This window comes from Hippoglossus hippoglossus, chromosome 4 (genome assembly GCF_009819705.1).
Source record: "Hippoglossus hippoglossus isolate fHipHip1 chromosome 4, fHipHip1.pri, whole genome shotgun sequence".
Lineage (NCBI taxonomy): Eukaryota > Metazoa > Chordata > Actinopteri > Pleuronectiformes > Pleuronectidae > Hippoglossus > Hippoglossus hippoglossus.
Genome location: NC_047154.1, coordinates 28,295,048 through 28,320,259, shown reverse-complemented (window position 1 = coordinate 28,320,259; position 25,212 = coordinate 28,295,048). Strand labels below are relative to the sequence as shown.

At 44.0% G+C, this 25,212-nt stretch overlaps 3 protein-coding genes across 4 annotated transcripts; 2 read left to right on the top strand and 1 right to left on the bottom strand.

The window, feature by feature from the left end:
* Nucleotides 1–84: 84 nt before the first annotated feature.
* On the bottom strand, nt 85–5,407 carry dph5 (diphthamide biosynthesis 5). Its single transcript, XM_034582310.1, has 7 exons — nt 5,173–5,407; nt 3,927–4,051; nt 3,131–3,239; nt 1,985–2,105; nt 1,533–1,572; nt 1,135–1,238; nt 85–450 (listed from the first exon to the last, which is right to left on the bottom strand). Exons 1-7 carry the CDS (start codon nt 5,305–5,307, stop codon nt 218–220), a joined length of 867 nt encoding a protein of 288 aa, XP_034438201.1. The 5' UTR covers nt 5,308–5,407; the 3' UTR covers nt 85–217.
* Nucleotides 5,408–11,668: 6,261 nt separating this feature from the next.
* s1pr1 (sphingosine-1-phosphate receptor 1) lies at nt 11,669–14,853 on the top strand. 2 transcript variants are annotated; one of them, XM_034582297.1, is made up of 2 exons: nt 11,669–11,775; nt 12,263–14,853. In XM_034582297.1, the coding sequence occupies exon 2, from the start codon at nt 12,386–12,388 to the stop codon at nt 13,505–13,507; it is 1,122 nt and encodes a 373-aa protein (XP_034438188.1). In that variant the 5' UTR covers nt 11,669–11,775; nt 12,263–12,385; the 3' UTR covers nt 13,508–14,853. The 2 variants fall into 2 exon arrangements, with proteins under 2 accessions (XP_034438188.1, XP_034438189.1); XM_034582298.1 differs by having other exon boundaries at nt 11,727–11,775; nt 12,224–14,853.
* Nucleotides 14,854–16,533: 1,680 nt separating this feature from the next.
* On the top strand, nt 16,534–25,076 carry zbtb37 (zinc finger and BTB domain containing 37). The gene is made up of 4 exons (XM_034582284.1): nt 16,534–16,917; nt 19,287–20,231; nt 20,311–20,410; nt 21,086–25,076. The coding sequence occupies exons 2-4, from the start codon at nt 19,306–19,308 to the stop codon at nt 21,617–21,619; spliced, it is 1,560 nt and encodes a 519-aa protein (XP_034438175.1). The 5' UTR covers nt 16,534–16,917; nt 19,287–19,305; the 3' UTR covers nt 21,620–25,076.
* The last annotated feature ends 136 nt before the right edge of the window (nt 25,077–25,212 follow it).

The window sequence follows — 25,212 nt, the reverse complement described above, 5'->3', positions numbered from 1 at the left end:
TATTGATCAGTTTAACAGAGTTTAATAATACATTTATCACTTAAAACCAGTTTGTTAAATTCTGATAAAATTCATGAAATTCAATATAAATGTTAACGTCTCAATTTAATCAAGTTTAACTGAATCAAACACATTTTTACATCAACAGTTTGTATCAGGAAAAATAAAAAGATTTCAATGTGAGGGTCCTCTGATGTGCTACAGACAAACGTGTGTGTTATGAGGTGTACGTGGAACTGTCAATCATGCGCAGGTGCTGCAGTGCGTTTGGTTCTGCGTTCACTCGCAGCATGTCCACCTCCAGTGGGTGGAGTCGACCTGTGACGACCAGCGAGTGGAGGGGAGCGCCGAGGTCACATGACACCAGCTGACGTAACGTCCCCACACGAATTACCTGGTCATCGGCGCCGAGTCGGGCCACGCCCACACACACAGTGTCCTCGGTCACACCTGGAGAGAGGACATGTTAAAGGCCCATATTTTACACCTTTCTTGGATTTTATTTGAGGTATTGGTTCCCTAAGATGATATATCAGTGGTTTCAAGTGGAAAAAACTGCTGCAGTGTGTATTTCCATGTCCTCTGATCTGCCTCTTGAGCCCCTCCTCTGATTGGCTGACTGCACTTGAGTGACACGCGACCAGCCCTAACCCTGTGGTTAGCCTGTGGTAGCTAACAAGCTGCTAGCTTAGCAACATGTCTGCTTGGTGTGGGGCTGGTACCGGCTGGGTGGGGCTGAGAGACGAGTGGATCCCGTATGACTCATGCGGGGGAGGAAGGACGACACGAGACGTTTCGATAACATATTTCTTAGAATGAACTGAGGGAAAAGTCCGGAGTGACTGTTTTCATACTCTGAGGCCCCCTACTGGCCCCTTCAAGTCATTACAGATAGTAAAAGCCCAGAAAATGTATTTTACACAATATGGGCCCTTTAACAAATGCTAACAAACATTAGCTGTAATGAATTCAAATGTTAGCTTGTTAAATTGTGTTTGAAACTAAAGTACTGAAAAGCAAAAAGTTCAATAGAAACAATAAAGATTGTCTAATGTTTTTAATTTCACAAAAATCTACAAAATATGTGGATGACTCATTAATGTACGGCCATGTTTCAGCTCAGGTGTCACTCACCGATCTCCTCGCCCTCCGCCCTCCTCCTCTGGATGATCTGGATCAGCTGATCTGTGGCCTGAGCCACCGTCATGAAGCGAGGAGCCTCGTAGATTTTCTTTCCTCTGGAATCACATCAAACATTAACACCATGAAATAATCACAGTAATAATAATAATAATAATAGACTGATCCTTAATTATTTATCATTTTAGAAAACCATGAAACCAGAGGGTAACTTAAACTTAACTAACTAAACTCATCCTGGCTTAAGTGAAAAGGTCCAGCTTGAATTAGATTTAACTTCAGACTTAAGCCGTTCCACTAACACAATTCAGTCGAGTCTGATCAAGGCCCCCCCCACCCGGTCTGTACCAGGACCAGAGGTGGTTCTCGGTTGGTTCTGGTCGGGTTCTTACCTCATCAGGTTCTCAACACTCTGCTCTTTCACTTTGATATCTGTCAATCAAAACATCACAATCAGTTTAATGCTTTGCCTAAACGGCCTGTTTTATTTTGAAATCTTACACGGAAAAAGGACATCCTTTATCGTCATGGTGACAACAAAGAAAACACAGGACTTGGGGAAATGTGTCTTCACGCCCAGAACAACATCACATGACACATGAGCCCTCCTGTGCATACATGTTGATTTAGAGGCAGTTTGTTAAACGCTGCGATGAGCAAGGAGACAAAGTGTGTGTCTATAGTTATGAGGCCAATTTTGATTCATTACCATCATGTGAGGACATTTTGTCTGGTCCTCACAAATTCAAAAGGCTGTTTGAGGGTTGGATCAGGTTTAACCCACCCTCACCCAGCTGTGTGCGTTGTGTGTGCGTTGTGTGTGCGTTGTGTGCGCGTGTCTCACCCAGCAGACAGAGTGTGTGAAGTCCAGCTGTTCTGTTTTTGCAGATTTTGTCGTAGAAACTCTCTGGTCTCCACGTCTCCGTCCAAAACACCAATGACACCGTCTCCCCAAAATTATACAGCTGACACACAAACACACATTTACACACAGAGAGAGACACACACTGCGTAAGTATTGTCTGTCTGACAGGTGTGGGGGGTGTATATATGTCCACAGACAGCAGGGGCTGATGGGATTGATTGCACACACCGCTCATTTACATACCCCACCCCCTCATTAACATATTAACGACCTCCCAGGGGACAACTGTTAGCATTAATGCTAATCAGTGGGTGGGGCAGTTGCAGCTGGGTCCTGTTCACTGATTGGCTGGTCTGACAGGTCAGTTATTGATGAGGTCACATGACGATTCATCAGCACCTGTTTCTCTTCAGCCCTGAGCTTCGACTGTCAGGCAGCACACAAACTACACAACAGGACGTGATGTCACTTCCTGTCAACCAGGTGACGTTCAAACGTCATGTGACCTCAGAGACCTCACAGGTAGAACATGTACGACAGTTATTAAAATTGTTATTTGTTTTCATTTTGTTATTTAGGAGGAATACATTACTGAACCATGACACCTGGTGGTGGTAAGTGGCAGAAGTAAATTTAAGAGCCGATCTCATTTAATATGCGGAATTCAATCTATGTTGGTGACGAGGCTTCACGTGCACATTCAGATTCTGATTGACAGGTTCTCGTAAGAGTTAGAGAAGCTGAAACTACGAGGTCAGACGGTCTGCGTGGACACTAACAACTTAATGGATGTTAGCACAAGCGAGAACCGGCAGAAAAACACCAGGTTACAGATCCTCAACGTTTAATCACCAATTATTGTATAATATAATGTGACAGGACACTAAAGTGGATAATGGACGTTAACCTGGTGAAGGTACGGGTTCTTTGTCGCCCTCTAGCTGATTATTTTGGTTTTCAACATATAAAGTTTGGAATCAAAACTCTAATCGGCCAATCAGTATCAAACCTTTGTATCTGTAGTCATGACGATGATTTTAGACACCATCACTGACGACATCACAGACGCTGTGACATCAGCTCTGCCTGTGAGACTAAGCTCAGGGGGAAATGTGCTCCAGGTACCTGCAGACCACAGCAGCCCACAGCGTTCATGATGGAGGCGTTGTGGATGACTTTATACGGTATCCCAGCATTCACTGCTCTCAGGACCAGGTCACTGTGGGTGGTGGCTCTGCAGAAACAAACACGTCACATGACATGTAAACAGGAAGTAGATCATCTCTGCAGTTGGTTGCTTAGGAACAGAAACTCCTCTGAAGGAGGAACAGTGAAGGTGAAGAGTCAGAGCAGGGACGACGAGGTGGAACTGTTACTGACAGGAAGTGTTAGAAACAGGAACTGTTACTGACAGGAAGTGTTAGCTTTGTGTTCACCGCTGGTAGTCGAGTCAGGTGACTGATGAGAACCAATCAGGAAGAGAACGTCTGCGTCATCGTCAAGATTTATTATCAAAATAAAAGCATAGACCAAAACCTAACTTTTTGTGTAAACCAGTCAAACTAAATATTTCCCTTAATAGTTAATAACCAATAATTAACCCATTAAAACTGTAAAATACTGTATCAATTATTAATTATTTTATTACAACCTTTCATACATGTGTTTTGCAGCTGAACAAAAAATGTATACATGAAAAAATAATGATATTTCTAAACAATCAATAAAACCTTTTAAAACATGAAGTGGATAAATGATTAAAGATCAAACCTGAAGAGGAAAAGAATAAAAACACGAACACAGAAAAAGAAGAAAAGTCCGAAACACTGTTGAGATGAGTCGACGTCTCAGAGGTGAAACCACCGATGGAAACAAACTGCTGAACTCTGTCATTAACTGAATCCTGAGGTTTGAGACTCACCCGAACGGATCGCCCACCACCAGGAAGCCCACGTTCTCCACATCAGCATCTCTCAGGATCTCATCTGCTCCCTGTTCCACCAGATCCCGGTCAGCCAGGATCAGCTGCTTCCCATAGAGCTGCTCCTGAGGATCAATCACACACAGGATCAATCACACACACACAGGATCCATCACACACACACAGGATCCATCACACACACACAGGATCCATCACACACACACACGATCAATCTCACTCTCTTACACACACACACGATCAATCACTCTTACACACACACACAGGATCAATCTCACACACACACACACACACACACAGGATCCATCACACACACACACGATCAATCTCACACACACGATCAATCTCACTCTCTTACACACACACACGATCAATCACTCTTACACACACACACAGGATCAATCTCACACACACACACACACACACACACACACACACACACACACACACACACACACACACACACACACACACACACACACACACACACACACACACACGATCAATCTCACTCTCACACACGATCAATCACACACACAGGATCAATCTCTCTCTCACACACACACACACACACAGGATCAATCTCTCACACACACAGGATCAATCTCACACACACACAGGATCAATCACACACACACACAGGATCAATCTCTCACACACACACACACACACACACAGGATCAATCACACACAGGATCAATCACACACAGGATCAATCACACACAGGATCAATCACACGCACACAGGATCAATCACACGCACACAGGATCAATCACACACACACAGGATCAATCACACACACATGATCAATCTCTGTCACACACAGGATCAATCTCACTCTCACACACGATCAATCACACACACATGATCAATCTCTCTCTCACACACACACAGGATCAATCACTCACACACACACAGGATCAATCACTCACACATGATCAATCTCTCTCTCTCACACACGCAGGATCAATCTCTCTCTCACGCACAGGATCAATCACTCACACATGATCAATCTCTCTCTCTCACACACACAGGATCAATCACACGCACACAGGATCAATCACACACACATGATCTCTCTCACTCACACACACAGGATCAATCACACGCACACAGGATCAATCACACACACATGATCTCTCTCACTCACACACACAGGATCAATCTCTCTCACTCACACACACAGGATCAATCTCACGCACAGGATCAATCACACGCACGCACGCACCAGCGCCTCCTTCCCTCCGGTCAGGACCGAGGTGTAGACCTCCAGATAAACCCGGGAGCAGCTCTTCACCGCCCGCAGACCCTTCACCGTGATGTCCGCGGCGTCTCCCAGCCCCAGGCCGATCAGGTACAACATGCTGCGGCGTCCAGAGCCGCTGGCACCGCGCTGCTCCACCGGAGGAATCCGCCCTTTACCTTACTGTGTTTCTACTGTCTCGTGTTCTTCCACGGAATACGGCATGACGTAAACTCTTGATCGTTCACGACCTCTGGGGCCGCGATACGTTCTGCTCATGCGTCAACACGTTTCACCAAATTACGTTGAAAACATGACGTATTTAAAAAATATTCAGTTCTGTTCGATTCTGTGTGAAGATAAAATTACCTTAAATACTTTTTCATGAAATAACCGGACACCGTCTTTGTTTCGAAACAAAGATTATATATATATCCGCTCTCCTCTTCTCCCCATTCCCCTGCCCCAGTCGAGGCAGCCCCCCCCACACTGACTCTGGTTCTTCTCCCAGTTAAAGAGGTTTTTCTCTCCCAGTCGTCAGAGCTGCTCGTTGTTAAACTGTTAGTTTCTCACATATCATCGTCATATTGAGGGGTCGTATTCAGTAAAGAACTTTTTATTGTTATTTCTTTAAGTAACAAAGATACAAGTTGTGGGTTTAGATGATGAGATGATGTTTTTCTTTGATGACGTATTAGTGTCAACTGAGGGCACGAGATGTTGGATTTTATTTCTAATCGTTAGAATGTTATTTTGTAAGTAAAGTTGACTCTATGTAAAGTCACTTCCTGTTTCACAATTAGAAAAAAACATTAAGAAGATATATAACAAAACATCTTTCTCAGTGAAGTTACAGAAATTCAACTTTTACTGGTGTTTCTCTCTTGTCATTTTATTATCAATCAATCACATTTTATTAGTTTTGTCTCATTTTCACAAATCACAGTTTGTCTCATAGATCTTAACAAGGTTCAACATCCTTTGTTCTTAACGTCATTATTATTATTGTTATTGTTTTTATTATTATTATTATTATCATTCTCATTATTATTAGTGTTATATCTGAGTCTTGAAATAAAGAACCAGATAAAAACGTTGACGCTGTACAAACAGAACAAACAGAAGAAAACTGAAACAGACACAAAATCATTTTATATTTTCAGATTATTTGAGTCTTTTAATGTAACTTTTTAGATTTTTAGATTTTGAAATACACGTGAAGATCAATTCTTCATTTAATTTAATTGAATCTTTTAAAGCTCAAATAAAAAATTCTCCCTCTCTCCCCTGGTGGTTTCCAGGGTGACGCAGCTCGGCCTGTGAATGAGCTGGTGGGAAAAACTTTCTCTCTTCTCCCTCGCTCACCCTTGTGTGGTAAACATGCCCCCCCCCCTCACTCTTTTAACTGGGACCAGTTCATGGTTGGTTGTTTGAATAATGAATGTTGGATGTTTGAATGTTGGATGTTGAATGTTGGATGATGGATGTTGAATGTTTGATGTTGAATGTTGGATGTTGGATGTTTGAATGTTGGATGTTGAATGTTGGATGTTGAATGTTGGATGATGGATGTTGAATGTTTGAATGTTGGATGATGGATGTTGAATGTTTGAATGTTGGATGATGGATGTTGGATGTTGAATGTTTGAATGTTGGATGTTTGAATGTTGGATGTTTGAATGTTGGATGTTGAATGTTTGAATGTTGGATGTTTGAATGTTGGATGTTGAATGTTTGAATGTTGGATGTTTGAATGTTGGATGTTGAATGTTTGAATGTTGGATGTTGGATGATGGATGTTGAATGTTTGAATGTTGGATGATGGATGTTGGATGTTGAATGTTTGAATGTTGGATGTTGGATGTTGGATGTTGAATGTTTGAATGTTGAATGTTTGAATGTTGGATGTTGAATGTTGGATGTTGAATGTTTGAATGTTGGATGTTGGATGATGGATGTTGAATGTTTGAATGTTGGATGATGGATGTTGGATGTTGAATGTTTGAATGTTGAATGTTGGATGTTGGATGTTGAATGTTTGAATGTTGGATGTTTGAATGTTGGATGTTGAATGTTGGATGTTGAATGTTTGAATGTTGGATGTTGGATGATGGATGTTGAATGTTTGAATGTTGGATGATGGATGTTGAATGTTGAATGTTTGATGTTGGATGTTTGAATGTTGGATGTTGAATGTTGGATGTTTGAATGTTGGATGTTGGAATCTTGGATGTTGAATGTTGGATGTTGGATGTTTGAATGTTGGATGTTGAATGTTTGAATGTTGGATGTTGAATGTTTGAATGTTGGATGTTGGATGTTTGAATGTTGGATGATGGATGATGGATGTTGAATGTTTGAATGTTGGATGATGGATGTTGAATGTTTGAATGTTGGATGATGGATGTTGAATGTTGGATGATGGATGTTGAATGTTTGAATGTTGGATGATGGATGTTGAATGTTTGAATGTTGGATGATGGATGTTGAATGTTGGATGATGAATGTTGAATGTTTGAATGTTTGAATGTTGGATGTTGGATGTTGAATGTTTGAATGTTGGATGTTGGATGTTGGATGTTGAATGTTTGAATGTTGGATGATGGATGATGGATGTTGAATGTTTGAATGATGGATGTTGGATGTTGGATGTTGAATGTTTGAATGTTGGATGATGGATGATGGATGTTGAATGTTTGAATGTTGGATGTTGGATGTTTGAATGTTGGATGATGGATGTTTGAATGTTGGATGATGGATGTTTGAATGTTGGATGATGGATGTTTGAATGTTGGATGATGGATGTTGAATGTTTGAATGTTGGATGATGGATGATGGATGTTGAATGTTTGAATGTTGGATGTTGGATGTTTGAATGTTGGATGATGGATGTTTGAATGTTGGATGATGGATGTTGAATGTTTGAATGTTGGATGATGGATGATGGATGTTTGAATGTTGGATGATGGATGTTGAATGTTTGAATGTTGGATGATGGATGTTGAATGTTTGAATGTTGGATGTTGGATGTTTGAATGTTGGATGATGGATGTTTGAATGTTGGATGATGGATGTTGAATGTTTGAATGTTGGATGATGGATGATGGATGTTTGAATGTTGGATGATGGATGTTGAATGTTTGAATGTTGGATGATGGATGTTGAATGTTTGAATGTTGGATGTTGAATGTTTGAATGTTTGAATGTTGGATGTTGGATGTTGAATGTTTGAATGTTGGATGATGGATGATGGATGTTGAATGTTTGAATGTTGGATGTTGGATGTTTGAATGTTGGATGATGGATGTTTGAATGTTGGATGATGGATGTTTGAATGTTGGATGATGGATGTTTGAATGTTGGATGATGGATGTTGAATGTTTGAATGTTGGATGATGGATGATGGATGTTGAATGTTTGAATGTTGGATGTTGGATGTTTGAATGTTGGATGATGGATGTTTGAATGTTGGATGATGGATGTTGAATGTTTGAATGTTGGATGATGGATGATGGATGTTTGAATGTTGGATGATGGATGTTGAATGTTTGAATGTTGGATGATGGATGTTGAATGTTTGAATGTTGGATGATGGATGATGGATGTTTGAATGTTGGATGATGGATGATGGATGTTGGATGTTTGAATGTTGGATGATGGATGATGGATGTTGGATGTTTGAATGTTGGATGATGGATGATGGATGTTTGAATGTTTGAATGTTGGATGTTTGAATGTTGGATGTTGAATGTTGGATGGTAACATAATGGACTCTCTCCTCTCCAGCGATGTGGAGGAGGGCGGTGAGGGGGGGGGTTTCTGGTCCTTTGTTGTTTCTTTGTTGTTCGGCTCCAGTCGACCACAGAATCAACTCTCGTCTGTTAACTGTTTCTCTTCAGCTCCACATTCAAAACCACGTTCTGTCAATGTTTAAACCAGATTTAAACAGATTTAAACAGATTTAAACAGGTTTAAACAGGTTTAAATGACTCATGTACATGAACATGATGTTGTTGATAAAGTCTGTGAAAAAGGATTAAAGAGATCAACGTGTGAACAGGATCAGAACTGATGTCAGATCTGTCTGAACTGACTCATTCCTGAACACTACACTACCCATGAGTCTTAGCAGCTGTTGAAGTCGTCTAAAGCTGATCAAGGATCAGTTCTGGTCTGCAGAGGACCTTGTGATCTGTGGAGAACCCTGTGATCTGTGGAGAACCCTGTGATCTGTGGAGAACCCTGTGATCTGTGGAGAACCCTGTGATCTGTGGAGAACCCTGTGATCTGTGGAGAACCCTGTGTTGTCAGTGTACAGGTAGAACGTTTATTAACTTTACTGGTCTTCACGTTGAAGTTTCTGATTCAATGTTCTATCGTCACCTGTTCTCCAGATGATGTGTCCAGATGTTAAACAGGAGAACATCATGTGTTCTGCTGTTTCTCCACTTTGAGCTTTGATTGGTTCATTTCCCAGAAACCAACGTTACACAATGGGGGAGAAGGGGGTGAGGGGCCCTGCTTTCTCATTGGCTGCCACAGAACCAGCTCCAATTACAGGACAAAAGCGACTCATTCAGATCCACTGCAGCTTTGCATTAATGAGCTGAACTGAATGTTAAGAGGACGACTACACCCCCCCCCCCCCCCCCCCCTGCAGCGGGACGTCCAGGCTGAGCAGCTTCACACTCTGTGGTGAGGGGGGGGGTGAGGGGGGGTGGACCTCTCCTTCAGATGTAACAAAACAGAAAAACAACATGAAATGCCTCCATATTGTTTGAGTGATGTCATCAAGTCTTACCTAACCCTAACCTGATCTCCTCTGGAGCCACGTTCACCTTCTGCTGTGAGGTCCCAGTGACCTTTGACCTCCAAATTCTAATCAGTTCATCTTTGATTCAACCCAACAAATATTAATGGGATCACAGCGCTACTGAGATATCACCTTCACTTGAGTGGGACCAGCACCAGCACCAGGACCAGCACCAGGACCAGCACCAGCACCAGCACCAGAAACAGGACTAAACCTAGCACCAGGACCAGGACCAGCACCAGGACCAGCACCAGGACCAGCACCAGCACCAGCACCAGAAACAGGACTAAACCTAGCACCAGGACCAGGACCAGCACCAGCACCAGGACTAAACCTAGCACCAGGACCAGGACCAGGACCAGGACCAGCACCAGAGACAGCACCAGCACCAGCACCTGCACCTGCACCAGCACCTGCACCAGGACTAGGACCAGCACCTGCACCAGCACCAGGACTAGCACCAGGACTAGGACCAGCACCAGCACCAGCACCAGGACCAGCACCAGCACCTGCACCAGGACTAGCACCAGGACTAGGACTAGGACTAGCACCAGGTCTAGGACCAGCACCAGGACCAGGACCAGGACTAGGACCAGGACCAGCACCAGCACCAGCACCAGGACTTGGACCAGGACCAGCACCAGCACCAGGACCAGGACTTGGACCAGGACCAGGACCAGCACCAGGACCAGGACCAGCACCAGGACCAGGACACAGAACATAACTAAGACCATTGTAGTTCTGTCCTGTAACTCTGCACCAATCCTAAGGTTCTGGTCTAGAACTAAGGCCTGAAAGCAGACCAGGACCTTGTGTGTGACTGTGTCCTGCAGTTTGTGTTTGTGTGTCTGTAGATGTAGTTTGTGGTTCTTCTGTTCCCTTCTCCCTCCACCTGTCGTCATGGTGACGCTCAGCTATGCAGCTCCGAGGAAAGATGCCTTTGTTACCCATGAGCCCCCCCCCCCCCCCACCACTTTGTGTTCAGCTCTGTTTTGTGTGACCAGTGAACAGGAAACCCACGGAGCACTGGTCACATGATCAGAACCCAACGCTCCCAGTATCATTAAGAGATTTAAATATGTCACGAGTTAGAATCCTTAACAAGGAACATTTATAATCCATCACGTCATCACACCGATAAATATCATTATTATTATTATTATTATTATTGAATTGACTCCAGAGACCAGGTCCACAGTGAGAGTTACTATCTGACCCCCAGCTCCCTGATGATGGGTCAGCGGTCAGAGGTCAGAGGTCAGGGGGGGGGGGGATCAGCTGGATGTTTCTCATAGGAAACAAAAGAACAGATATTTGTGTTAAATAAAATGAAATAATATGTTAATTTATCAATAGAACCAGCAACTGATTTGTTTTTCATGTAAGAAAGTAAATATTAGCATTTTTCACTACTACTATTATTATTAATATTATTATATTTACGTTGTTTTATGTTTTTATTGATTTTAACTGAAACCAAATAGTGTGTGTGTTACTCTGTGTGTATTGTTGCTCCGTCTCTCTCTCTCTCTGAGTGTGTGTCTCTTTGTGTGTGTTACTCTGTGTGTGTGTTGTTGCTCCGTCTCTGTCTCTCTGAGTGTGTGTGTGTCTCTTTGTGTGCGTGTTACTCTGTGTGTGTGTTGTTGCTCCGTCTCTGTCTCTCTCTCTCTGAGTGTGTGCGTGTGTGTCTCTTTGTGTGTGTGTTACTCTGTGTGTGTATTGTTGCTCCGTGTCCCTCTGCAGTCGGACCGTTTTCCTTCTTCCTCCGTCTGAAGGTAAAGAAACTTTATTCTGTTCATATGTTTTTACTCGAAGCTTCAGTTTTAAACTTTAAAGGATTAAAATATTTAAACATCGTTTAACTGAACTCACTTCAGTTGATCACGGATTTAACGGTTTGTGGTTAAAACGACGACGTGGGATCCGGATCAGATCAGAAATAGAAACGAGTAGAAACTATTAGAAACTATTAGAAACTAATAGAAACTAATAGAAACGAATAGAAACGAATAGAAACTAAACTGAACTAATAGAAAATAGAAACTAAATTAAACTAATAGAAAAGAATAGAAACGATGTGAGCTGAACAGAATTATTTCATTTAGCTGAAGAAAAAAACAACCTGATAATTTAACTCGTTGAATTACTAAAAGAATAAAACAACGTTTATTATTAAGATATTTCAAACAAATATTGAATGATCAGTGATTTAATCTTCATCAGATCTGAGATGAGTCTCTTACAGTTGGTGTCTCTCTGCAGGACCATGTCCTCGTCCAGCAGCCTGGACTCCCTCCGCCCCTCATCAGGGTCACTACCTGACAAGGTTCTCTGAAGTTTGAGGACAGAGCGCCCTCTGCTGGACTCCTGCTGCAGCCGCAGGCCATGGCTGAACCCAGCTACTCCGACCTGATTTCCAAACACTACAACTACACCGGTAAGTTCCGCAAGACGGAGCAGGACTCAGGTCTGAAGGCCGACTCTGTGGTTTTCATCATCGTGTGCTGCTTCATCATCCTGGAGAACATCCTGGTCCTGACAACCATCTGGAGAACCAAGAAGTTTCACAAGCCCATGTATTACTTCATTGGGAACCTGGCCCTGTCCGACCTGCTGGCAGGCGTCGTCTACACCGCCAACATCCTGCTGTCAGGCGCCAACACCTACAAGCTGTCGCCAACGCAGTGGTTCTTCAGAGAGGGCAGCATGTTCGTGGCGCTGGCGGCGTCCGTCTTCAGCCTGCTTGCCATCGCCATTGAGCGCCACCTCACAATGCTGAAGATGAAGCTGCACAACAACGGCAACACCTGCCGGGTCTTCCTGCTTATCAGCACCGTGTGGATGATTGCGGCGGTGCTGGGAGGCCTGCCGGTGATGGGCTGGAACTGCATCCAGAGCATGACGCAGTGCTCCACCGTGCTGCCGCTCTACCACAAGACCTACATCCTGTTCTGCACCACTGTGTTCAGTATCATCCTCATGGCCATCGTGGTGCTCTATGCTCGGATCTATGCACTGGTGCGGACACGTAGCCGCAAACTTGTCTTCCGCAAAGTGTCCAACGGACGCAGCAACGCCAATGCCAATAGCAAGAGTTCAGAGAAGTCGCTGGCGCTGCTGAAGACCGTCATCATCGTCCTGAGCTGCTTCATTGCCTGTTGGGCGCCGCTCTTCGTCCTCCTGCTGCTGGACGTGGCCTGCGAGACGCTCAGCTGCCCCATTCTCTACAAGGCTGAGTGGTTCCTGGCGCTCGCTGTCCTTAACTCCGCCATGAACCCTCTCATCTACACACTGACCAGCAACGAAATGCGCCGCGCATTCCTCAAAACGCTGCTGTGCTGCACCTCCTGCATCCGGCCCCACACCAAGTTCACCGGGCCCATCATGGGCGCCGAGTTCAGCCGCAGCAAATCCGACAATTCCTCCCACCCCAACAAGGAGGAGGTGGAGTACTCGCCGAGGGAGACAACGGTGGCGTCCTTGGGGAATGTCCCCTCATCTTCCTAAACATCAGAATGTGAGAGAGGAAACAGGTGTGAACGTCACCAGGCGGCGTCCTCACAAACCAATCAGCTGATCAGGACACACAGCACTTATGGAAACGATCAAACTGGTTAAACTGGAACCAGTGAATGTTCACACGCTCCAACCTGCAGCTACACCTCAGTTCACCGGAACTCACCTAGTGAACGTGGATCATGAGGGTCCAGGTTCTGTTCATGTTACTGATCCTCATAGAGAAGAACCAGACGTTATACTGACACCCTAAGATCAGATAGAACCTGTAGAACATAAATATCCACAAATATATAAGAACAGATTAATTCATGGAACCGTGTTTCCTCCACTTCCCGTTAAAAAACAACAACACGTCACATGTGGAAACAAGACGAGTCAGATATCAGGTGATTTTCATCTTAAAACGTGTTGAGCAGATTTAAACGTCGGTGACGAGACGATTTCAATCTTCAGTCACATGTTTCCTGTCCAAGTTTGTTCAGAAAGTTCAACTGAAGATAATTCACTCGTTCATTCATAACATTTAAACTGAGCATGTATGTCAGCTGTGATGTCATGTGACCACATACAAGTCAGACATGACGTCCACGTGTTGTTTGAGTTAAATCTGACGTCAGAATCGGATTCAAGTGAGAATCACCTGGACTCTTCTCACCTGTTTGTCACGTGACTGTAAAAATTAACTGTTAGAAAAAGTTGCTGAAAATGTTTTCCACTCGATGTTTGTCGTCATCTTTAGCGACGTCTGTGTAGTCGATTAATTTATATTTGAAAAAGATTCTGTTTGTCAAAAAAATGAAAAGAATTTTTTTTCTCTTCAGGTTTGTTCAGTCGTGTCTCAGAACGACAGAAGCTCATTTCTGTCAAAATGTATAAAACAAAGCAATAAATGTAGAATAATAAAAATGTAATGAGAAAATAATTGAACTGAGATCCATGTTAATTTTAAAATTCAAATAAAAAGTAAATGCTCTGGATCAATATTTCAAGGTCATGTGACCCGACTGAAAGCTTCAAATTGACCATTATCACACTTATTATAACTTATTACCTAAAATACCAGAATCATGTTTCTCTTGCGTCTCATTCAGACTTTTTATCTTCGTAAGTTTCAGCTCAGAACCTGATAGATAAATTTCATGTTTTAAGAATCTGATCATTTCATCATTTACTTATTGAATTTTGGCAGCAATGAGCTTCTGTCCAGATCAATGCTGTTACCATGGTGACCACCTTGATCAATTAATCCATTAATGTTGTGTGTTTGTTGTGAAACTGTGTGAGTCTGTGAGCACTGTGTAACTCTGTTAATGTTAATAAAGACATAAAACCAGTTTGTGTTTGAGAGGAAATGACGTCACAACCACAGGTCATCAACGAGGTCATCAACAGTACCAGAGAACACGTACCAGAGAACATGTACTGGAGAACACGTACCAGAGAACATAGTACCAGAGAACACGTACCAGAGAACACGTACCAGAGAACATAGTACCAGAGAACATAGTACCAGAGAACATGTACTGGAGAACACGTACCAGAGAACATAGTACCAGAGAACACGTACCAGAGAACATAGTACCAGAGAACACGTACCAGAGAACATAGTACCAGAGAACACGTACCAGAGAACATAGTACCAGAGAACATAGTACCAGAGAACATGTACTGGAGAACACGTACCAGAGAACATAGTACCAGAGAACACGTACCAGAGAACACGTACCAGAGAACACGTACCAGAGAACACGTACCAGAGAACATAGTACCAGAGAACATAGTACCAGAGAACACGTACCAGAGAACACGTACCAGAGAACATGTACTGGAGAACACGTACCAGAGAACATAGTACCTTAGAACACGGTACCAGAGAACCCTGATCCTCTGACCTGTGAGAGTCTGACCTCATGTGAACGGAGGATCTACGTAAGTGATCAAGAACAGAAAAGCCCGACACCACAGATGATCCCCAGTCCACCTTAAAGTCCTTATGGAATCAGGTGTAGCCCTGGTTCTGGTCCTGTTCCTGGTTCTGGTCCTGGCCCTGAAAAAACTGAGGTAAATGAGGAAGAGAAAAGGAAATAGAGTGACAAAGTAAATGAGGAGCAGAGAATCAATAAATCAAATCACATTTTATTTGTATTTATCCCATATTCACAAATCCCAGTTTGTCTCATGGTCTTTAACAAGGTGAGACGTCCTCTGTCCTTAACCCTCAAGAGTCAAACTACTAAAACAGGTGAAGAAGGTAGAAACCTCAGAAGAGAAGAACAGGAAAGAGAGAGAGAGAGGGAGAGAAAAGATGAGTGGAGGAGGGAGAGCAAGGAAAGGAAGGAGGTGAGGAAGAGAAACATCGTCATGTGTCAGTGAGGGCTGCCTCCCTGTGGCCACATCAGGAAACTACATCAGGTCCAAACCTCCTGCAGGAGAGGTAGAGAACCGCAGGTTCTAATGTTCTAATCTTCTAATGTTCTAATCTTCTGAAGTTCTAATGTTCTAATGTTCTGAAGTTGTAATATTATAAAGTTCTGATGTTCTAATGTTCTAAAGTTCTAAAGTTCTAATGTTCTGAATTTGTAATGTGGTAATGTTCTAATGTTCTAATGTTTTATTACATTTCTTTAATAGAAACAGTCTCAGTTGATATTTAAACCTGATCTGGATCAGAAGTGATCCGGATCAGAGGGTCTGTTCGATCTGGTTCTGCCCCAAAGACCTGGTTCCATTTCTCTATGTGATGTCGTGTTTGTGCGTGTGTATGTGTTCATATATGTGTAAATGTGTATATGTGTGTAGCTGTGAGTGTGTGCGCGTGTGTGTGTGTGTATCTGTATGTGTGTGTGTAAGTGTGTATCTGTGTGTGTATATGTGTGTATATGTGTGTGTGTGTGAACTTACACTTTTACAAACTCCAAGGGCCATCATGACCCCTCTGCTCACAGATGCATTCTGGGAGTTGAAGTCTTTAGAGCAGCCGTCCAACCACGTCTCCTCCTGGTCATTAACTACATTTCCCAGCATGCCCCGCGCACCTCCTTCCTTCCTGCAGCCCTCAGCCTGAGAGGAAGATGACGATCAGTCCGCCGACACTCGACCGAGTCTGAACCGAGTCTGAACCGAGTCTCACCTCCAGCGGAATGGAGACGGACCCGAGCCCGAACTCAGCTGCTCTTCTCCGGCCTTGAAACTGACGCGACCACCGCTGGAGCCGCGGAGCTCCGGAGCCTGGAGGAGCGGCGGGTGGAGCTGCAGCCTGCCGGGCCGAGCCGAGCCGAGCCGGGCCGAGCCGGGCCGTCATCTCCCTTCACTGCGGAGGATGCTCAGCTAGCTGCAGGACTGAAGCCTCGACAGACCCGCACCCTGGAGCCAGAGCCGACCCCCCCCTGCCCCCTCAGGTGAGAGTCACTCTGCACACCTGGAGGTTGTCCTGGTCCCCAGGGTCACACCGGATCCAGATCTCTAACTGCTGCTGTCAGTGGTCTGGTTCTGCTCCGGATCTGGGTCCAGGTGTTTTAGGTACGACAGGTTTGTCCTCCCGCTCTGCCCCCTCTGGTAGAAGGAGAGTTTACACTCAGGTGCTTCTATGGTTCCAACTTAAAAAGAACTTAAAGAGACCAGTTCACACTTTAACCAGAGGACTGAGCTCGTCTCTGAGCTACGCTGCCCCCTGTAGGCAGACTCCTCTAGTCAGTGATGTCACTGTCACCTTTAATAATCTGTGACCACAGACTGTAAGTAAAGATGGCCGACATGACAGCTCCCAGAAGTGAAGCCAAATTTTCCAGAGGTGGGAAATTCATGGTCTTTTAGATGCGTCGCGATGCGGACGACTCTGCATCGATGCTGAGACGGAACATATTAAATTCATGTTTTCCACTATGTTCATTTCTGTAGCTTTGTCCCACCGCTGAATATTTATTCTTATAATTATATACTCATTAAAGGACCGGTCGTCTTTTTCACGAGTCAGAGTCTCCGAGTGTCGTCCTCCACTCTCCGGCCGACCTGAGCTCACTTTACACTTTAACAATAAACAGCAACACTCATCACAAGTTATTATGACGTGAACACAACTGACGTTTACGTTTAAACACGTAGTTCATCTGCTACACAACACGAGACAAAACCAGGACGTCAGGGTTAAGGTGACCACAACTGATTCATGATCCAACATCATCTAGTGCAGTGATTCTCAACTGGTGGGTCGCGACCCAAAAGTGGGTCGCGGACCCGTTTTCAGTGGGTCGCGGGCCTTTGCCTGGGCAAAAAATAATGTTAAGAAAAAAATCCTGTGCTTTATTTTGAAGGGGATTTTTTTGATGCAGCGGAGTGCCGTCTATTCATACTCATTAACAGTATTCGTAAAGGAGTGTGAATAGGATCAGTTTTGTTGGTTGTCATAGATTCAGTGAGTGAGTATTCGCAGCTAAAGCTACATAATTTGGGTCTTTTTGAAACTACTTCTCAGTAGTTGGACTTTTTTATTTCAAGTTTGTGCATGAAAGCACTGTTGAGTCTGTTAAAAAAGGCTGAAGTTACTGAATTGTTATGTAAGTTGTATTACCTTGTGTCCTTAAGATGCACTTTTTGGTTTTTAATTAAAATGCAGCTAATTGAGTATAAAAGGGAATATTTCCCTCTCTAGCATCGCCACCTGCTGGTCGTTTTGGTTTATCATGAATTTTTTTTTTGTGTTGGCATACTGTGATATTCTGTACTATCTCAGGTTCAAACTGCACCATCTTTTTATTAAATACATTTGAGAAGCTCATTGTGGGTTGTCATTAAGGGGGGGTGGTGGGTCCCGAAGCCAAACCAGTTGAGAACCACTGGGTTAGAGATTACATCACGTTTCATTCAGCTGACGCTTTTATCCAAAGTGACTTTCAATCAGTGCATCAACCAGGAGGGAAAGAAATCAACACATGTGAGAGTCAGTTTGTGTGAAGAGAGACACACACACACACAGAGACACATATACACATACACACATACACTCACACACAGACACGTATACAGATACAGACACACAGACAGACACAGACACACATACTACAGACAGGAGAGAAGTTCTTCCTGCAGATTATCACAATGCAGAGATTTTATCAACTTCATTGTTGCAGAAGAAGCGACGCCCGTTTATCCAGGAACATAAACATCAGCAGGTTTTTATAAAGATCAGCAAGTGTCAGTAATTAAAAAAGAGGCGAGGAGCAGAATGTCCCGTTGACCAGCGGAGACATGATGCAGCCAGGCAGAGACACACTGATGCAGTAAAGACTAAAGAAGCAGCACACAGGTCGAAACTGAATGAAGTCAAATCCATGTGGAGATCACTGACCACTGTTATACACTGACTGGTGCAGTCTGATTTTTAATTGAAAAGCTTATATTGTAAATTACACACTTGCAATAACAGTAACAGTCTAAAATACTTTTTAAATCATGAGGCTCGTTTAGATTCACACCTCTAGTCCCACAGTGATGAAAACACATCACGTATAGAAATGCGTCGATAATCATTTTATAATCCATCGTAGCCCTCTGACTCAAATCGTGAGGTGCCTAGATATCCCACCCCCAAAATCTTCTGGATCGCCCCCTGGTGGCTGCCTGCAGTATAGGTCGTAAACCCTGCCGTCCATCTTTATACAGGTCCATCTATGGTTGTGACACCCTTTAACAGAAATACCAATCAGGCGCTAAGATGGTAGCGTCTGATCCTGATCAGTTGTTTGTTTGATCTTTGTTCCTGTTGTTGCAGTGTCCCCGCAGGCTGCAGCATGGAGCGCTCTGGCAGCATCCAACTCGACATCCCGGACTTCAGTAATTCGGTTCTATCACACTTGAACCAGCTCCGTGTACAGGGCCGTCTCTGCGACATCGTGGTCAATGTTCAGGGCCAGAGCTTCCGTGCACACAAGGTGGTCCTGGCCGCAAGCTCACCGTACTTCCGGGACCACATGTCTCTGAGCCAGATGAGCACGGTGTCACTGACCGTGATCCGAAACCCGTCTGTGTTCGAGCAGCTGCTGTCCTTCTGCTACACGGGCCGTCTTTGCCTGCAGCTCGCCGACATCATCAGCTACCTGACAGCTGCCAGCTTCCTGCAGATGCAGCACATCATCGATCGCTGCACCCAGATCCTGGAGGGCATCCACCTGAAGATCAGCCTCGCCGAACTGGATGAGGAGTCCAGGGAGGAGGAAGTGCGGGGGTCCAGGGGGGGCAGGACCCTGGAGGCGGTGGTTCGAGGAGGGGGTCATCACGGTGATCTGCGGCTCCTTGGCCCACGGGGCGGTGCAGAGGCACGTGAAGCAATCAGCCCCGTTGAAGAGCCGATCAGCCCGCCCCCAACTGTGGAGCACAGTGGGCTGGAGGGGCCCGGGGTTGCTGCTGCTGGAAGAGCAGGCAAAGAACCGATCCTTCGCATCAACCGGGCTGGTCAGTGGTACATGGAGACAAGCAGCGAGCCGGAGAGGAGCCGCAGCGCGGAGGAGGCTGGCAGCGTGGATGGAGTAAGGATCAAGACGGAGAGGATGGAGGAGTGGATCGGAGCCGGAGAGCAACAGGAAGAGGAGGGGCAGGTAGAGGAAGGGACCACAGTGATGATCGACACGTCAGGACGCAGCACGCTGGTGACCGGGCCAGTGGGGGCGCTGGGGACCCGGAGCGTCCAACCATCCTCCAGCTTCAGCGAGACAGACAGGTGACTTCTGCAATGATACACTGATGATGTCACTGAATACACTGGATGCTTGACGAGTGTGTTAATGTGTGTGTATCAGGTTCAGTCCCACCGGCAGCGTGGTCGTCCTGGCGGAACGTCAGAGGGCGAAGAGTGAGTCTCCCAACAGGGCAGACGAAGTGCGACAGCCGAACTCCCAGGTACCAATTCAACTTGTACATCACTTGTATTACAAATATCACATCTGTCCTTAGAGCCTCCAATGAGATAAAGACAACCGGTTTCCTTTTATTCTCTATTCTCAGCTGAATAAAACATTTTAACTCACAAACACAATCATCAGCTGTAGTTTATGGTTCTTTTGAGGAAATTCTCATGCAACAATTAGTTTGTACGGATGATACAACACCAGGAACTATGACGGAAAAAAGATGAGGATTTTATTGTTTCTTTTATTGTTTTAATGTTTTAAAAGTCAATAAAACTAAACATTGAGCTCGCTGGTACAGGATCCTTAGAAACACTTCAATGGCCACTAAACCCCAAAGTCTGCCAGATCACAGTATCCACTACAACCCCTAAAAGAGAGAGAGTTAGAACCTCCCCCAAGAACCAGTTAAAAACCCAATGGGACCATTAGAATCATCCAAAGGAGTCACTGAACCAACACAGAACCTCAGGTGCACAAGAACCTGAGAGTGTCTGTTGGTTCCTCTATACTCTTGTGTATTTGTAAGGTGTTGTTCTACCACGAGCCTCCAGAACCTCCTGAAGGATCCATTCTCTTGGTATTTAAGGGGTTAAGTGGTTTCTAAATGGACTTTGAGGCCGTCTGTCGTGGTGTCGGTGTATTAACATGTAGTTCTGCCTGTCAGGGGGAGGAGCATGCAGCGTTTGATATGGGTGGTTACGAGGACTACCTGAGGGAACAAGTAGGAGACCGCTGGTTCCGCTACAACCCCCGACTCACCTGCATCTACTGCTGCAAGTCCTTCAATCAGAAGGGCAGTCTGGACCGCCACATGCGCCTGCACATGGGCATCACGCCATTTGTCTGTCGTATTTGCGGGAAGAAGTACACCCGCAAGGACCAGCTGGAGTACCACATCCGCAAGCACACGGGTAACAAGCCCTTCCACTGTCATGTATGCGGCAAGAGCTTCCCCTTCCAGGCCATCCTCAATCAGCACTTCCGCAAGAACCACCCTGGCTGTGCCCCCCAAGAGGCTCACAGCGCTTCCCCCGAAACCACCACCACCTCCGTCACGTCCAGGGGGGGTCCAAGCGACGAGGCTTCTCCTAGCCAGGAAGAGCCAGAGGGTGCGGGCAGTGGTGGTGGGAGCAGCAGCGGCGGAGGCCAGTATAGTGAGGGCCCCCAGGCCTCGGTCTCCACCACCGGGCCTGACTGACCCAGAGAGGCGGAGGGTGGGGTCGAGGTCGGGTGGGGTGACGCCACAGTAGCGACAGAAAAGACACCTTTGAGTCCGAACTGAGATTTTTCCGCTTTAAACCGCATCTACCTTCACTAACCAAAACAAACAGATTAAGCTAAAATGAAGAAATGCCACACACCCCAACAACCTCATACACCACAGGACACAGTGGTTCTCATTTATTACGTTACAGATTTCTAATTTTATATTTACAAGTATTACAGGTTCATAAATTAACATCACAACAGTTTGTCTGGTGGAAACTTTGCCAAACTACTCAGTGCCAGTTTAACAGATCAAATCCTTCATATTTGCCTTGAGACAATCCAGGGTGCAGAGTTGGATTTTAATAATCCTGCGTCCTCTTCAAGTGCCACAACGACGTCAAAAGATAAAGCTGCAAAAATAGGTTCAATGAGAAAACTACGTTGAATTCCAGTGTGATCAGAGTTTCTATGAATGAGCGCCGTGTTGTAAAAGAAGGAAAAGTTTCACTCTACTGATCAAACACGTATCAAACATGTAAACACTGTAGTTCAGTGTAATTCTGTCTCTTTGCCTTTAGGGGCCGACCTTTGTTTCTCTACTTCTAAACTAATTGTCTTTAAAATGTCAGAAAAAGAGAAAATGTTCAAAAAACAAACATTCTTTTAGGTTTGAATGTTCAGTTTGACTCTGGTTTAATTATTAAACCCAAAATCTTCTATGTTTGAGAAATATACATTTTAACATTAATAAGACAGTCAATGCTCAAATATGTTGCATCTTAAAATGTTTAACTTTTAAATGAGAGTGAATCAGTGAGAATAGTTAAATGTGAAAATGATATTTGATTGAAAAACATTTAAATGTTTTATTCATTAATTAAATTAGATGAAGTAAGAACTTCCAGAGCTTTTGTCTGTATCTCACAGGCTTCTTCAGGTTCAGGTCACATGAGAGTTTGAGTTTGACCACGAGAAGCAGTTGGGAGCTTCAGATGGAGAACAGAGGAGTTGGGTGTGGAGCAGTGACACAGGTGAAGAGCTCTGGTCGCACTGGATTTGAATCTTTGAATCTTGTGGCAGTTGGAGTCAGTCGTTCAGGAACAGACTCGCAGCAGGAAAACGCTGGACAATGTCTGGCCTCAGATAAGCTACACAGCTCAGTTACCTCTCATCACTACGCAATACAGCTGCTGCACTGCACAGCACAGCACCACCGGGGGGCGCTCTGATCCACCCACTCAGATCCAGAGATCTCCGTCAGTCTTCTCAGATATTTTTATAAAAGCATGTCTTTATTGTTCTTCAGATTTTTGCGGAAACACTTTTTTGCTCTGACAATGTGTGAAGACGAGTCGACACCTGATCAACAACGTTATACGTTAATGATGCATCAGCTTCTGCACAGAGAAAAACTACAAAACAAACAGAAACTACACATTAGAGCTGTGCTAACAGTTTCAATAGGATTATAATAATAATCGATTCATCCTTTATGGATCCTTCAGTAATAAACCTAAGACCTTTTGGTTTAAAAGTATTAAATCATAGAATTAGTTGCTAATTAAGATTTACTTTCAGTTCCAAAAACTGAGGGAAGTAATGCTAACCATAGCGCACATGCTAAAGACTTATCACGCACAGATTGTATTCCAGTGGTTCAAACCTTTTTTTACTGTCACAGCTGTTTGTAGCTGTTTCTACCAGCTCTGCTAAAATAGTTAGCATCTGGAGCTACTTTACTCATTTCTTAGCCGATGTTGAAACATCAGCTGCTTCAATGTCGCGCAGACAAAGTACGTACAGAAAATTAACGTCAGTGGTTCAAAGCTGTTGAATGTCACGCACATCATTGACCTGCATTACACGCAGAAAACAAGCAAACAATTTTCTTATCATGTACAAACTGTTCCAGTGTTTAGGGTTGTTGTAGCTAGCTGCTCACACCATCCGTGGCTAAGCTAGTGTGGATATCTGTTTAATCTTTGCTTGCAGTACAAGAAAGTTCCAGGACGTGTTAGCCTAGCTTAGCACAAAGACTAGAATGTGGGGGAAACTGTTAGCCTAACTACAAGAAAGGAAAAAACATCCACCCTCAAATATTTTCAGCAGTAATGTCTCCACATGGCTAAGGTTAGCTTGATAGCTAACAGACAATTAGCTTTTACCACAAGAATACAATCTACATACGATGATGATACATGTTTAATATTGCTTTTAACTGCAATCATTATTTTCATTATAGATTCATCTGTTCATCAATGAGTCCTTTGATTTGTAAAACAAAGATCGCAACCATTTCAGATGTGTTCTTTTAAAAAGGATGAAGTGATGAATCCTCAGGAGCTGGAGCCTTTTCATAAAAATGATCATGAATATTATTGATTATCAATATAGTATTTTTCCTTTGATCACCAAATGAACGGGCTGATGGTTTCAGCTCAAGTAGGGTTTGATGCCGACACTTGCGGTAGAGCTGATGCATCTTTGACTGACGGCTGTGATCAGGTAGCGACAGGACGAAGAGCCAGACCCAGTCAGACCAGATGGATGTAGTAGCCAGGTCACGGAGCTGGACTTAAAAACCCTCCAGAGGTCAAAGTTCATCTTCTGGAGGGTGGAGACCAGGTCACCTGGCAACCAAAGGAAAGACGGCGTTCAAACGCCGAAACAACTTCAGCACTTATCAGAGAGACGGGGTCAGAAAGAGACTTTTTTATAAAAACAGAACAATTTTAAATGTACACATATTATCAGACAAACATATTTAAACTATGTAAACACGAGGAGTTGATTCAGACGCAGGTCGGCAGGTAGCACATGGACCGGCTGTTACTGTTTTTCTAGAGCTATGAATCACATTCTCAGTGGACGGTCAATTTTTTTATGCAAGTGAAGCAGCAGCTCCTGGCGGGACTCGAGTTTTCCTGCCTGATTACCGCGCTCACTCTTCAGGCTAAAGCAGGAACTATCAGGTACACAGAGACTTTTCTTTCACTCTGCTAATCGGACATTTACCTTCCCTACAGAGCAGAATGCTAACTGCTAAACCTCAATAACGAGAAATAAAACTAACCTGTTAATAAACAAACAGCCGCAGGTCATAAAAAAGAATCGGAGGACGACAAACCGAGCTGAGCAACATGGAACAAAAATCAGTTGATGTGAAAACCACAAGACCTCGTTTTAATTCTTAACGCACATTAACTTTCAGTTTTACAAAAACGTACATGTTATAATGTTAAACGTTTGCATGTACAGTTGAAATAAAGTTGTAGAAACAGGAAAATTTACTTTGGCCAATTAGATTCATCAAACAAAAATATCAGTGGAAACCAACCGAGCAACATTTTACTGCAGTGACATCAGGCAGATTCTTCTGGATGTTTGAATCCAGTTTGTGCCTCAAGTTATTATAAGTTATTATTTCAGATGAACCATTAGAACTGAAGTGATGTGAACATTGAGATGTAAAAGTAAAAGTTTTATGGTTGAACGTTATATATGTATATGCACATAAATTATTACAGTTCATACGACCTCTTTGCTCTTCCATCTAAAATCAGCTTAAACTGTCTGTTAGCC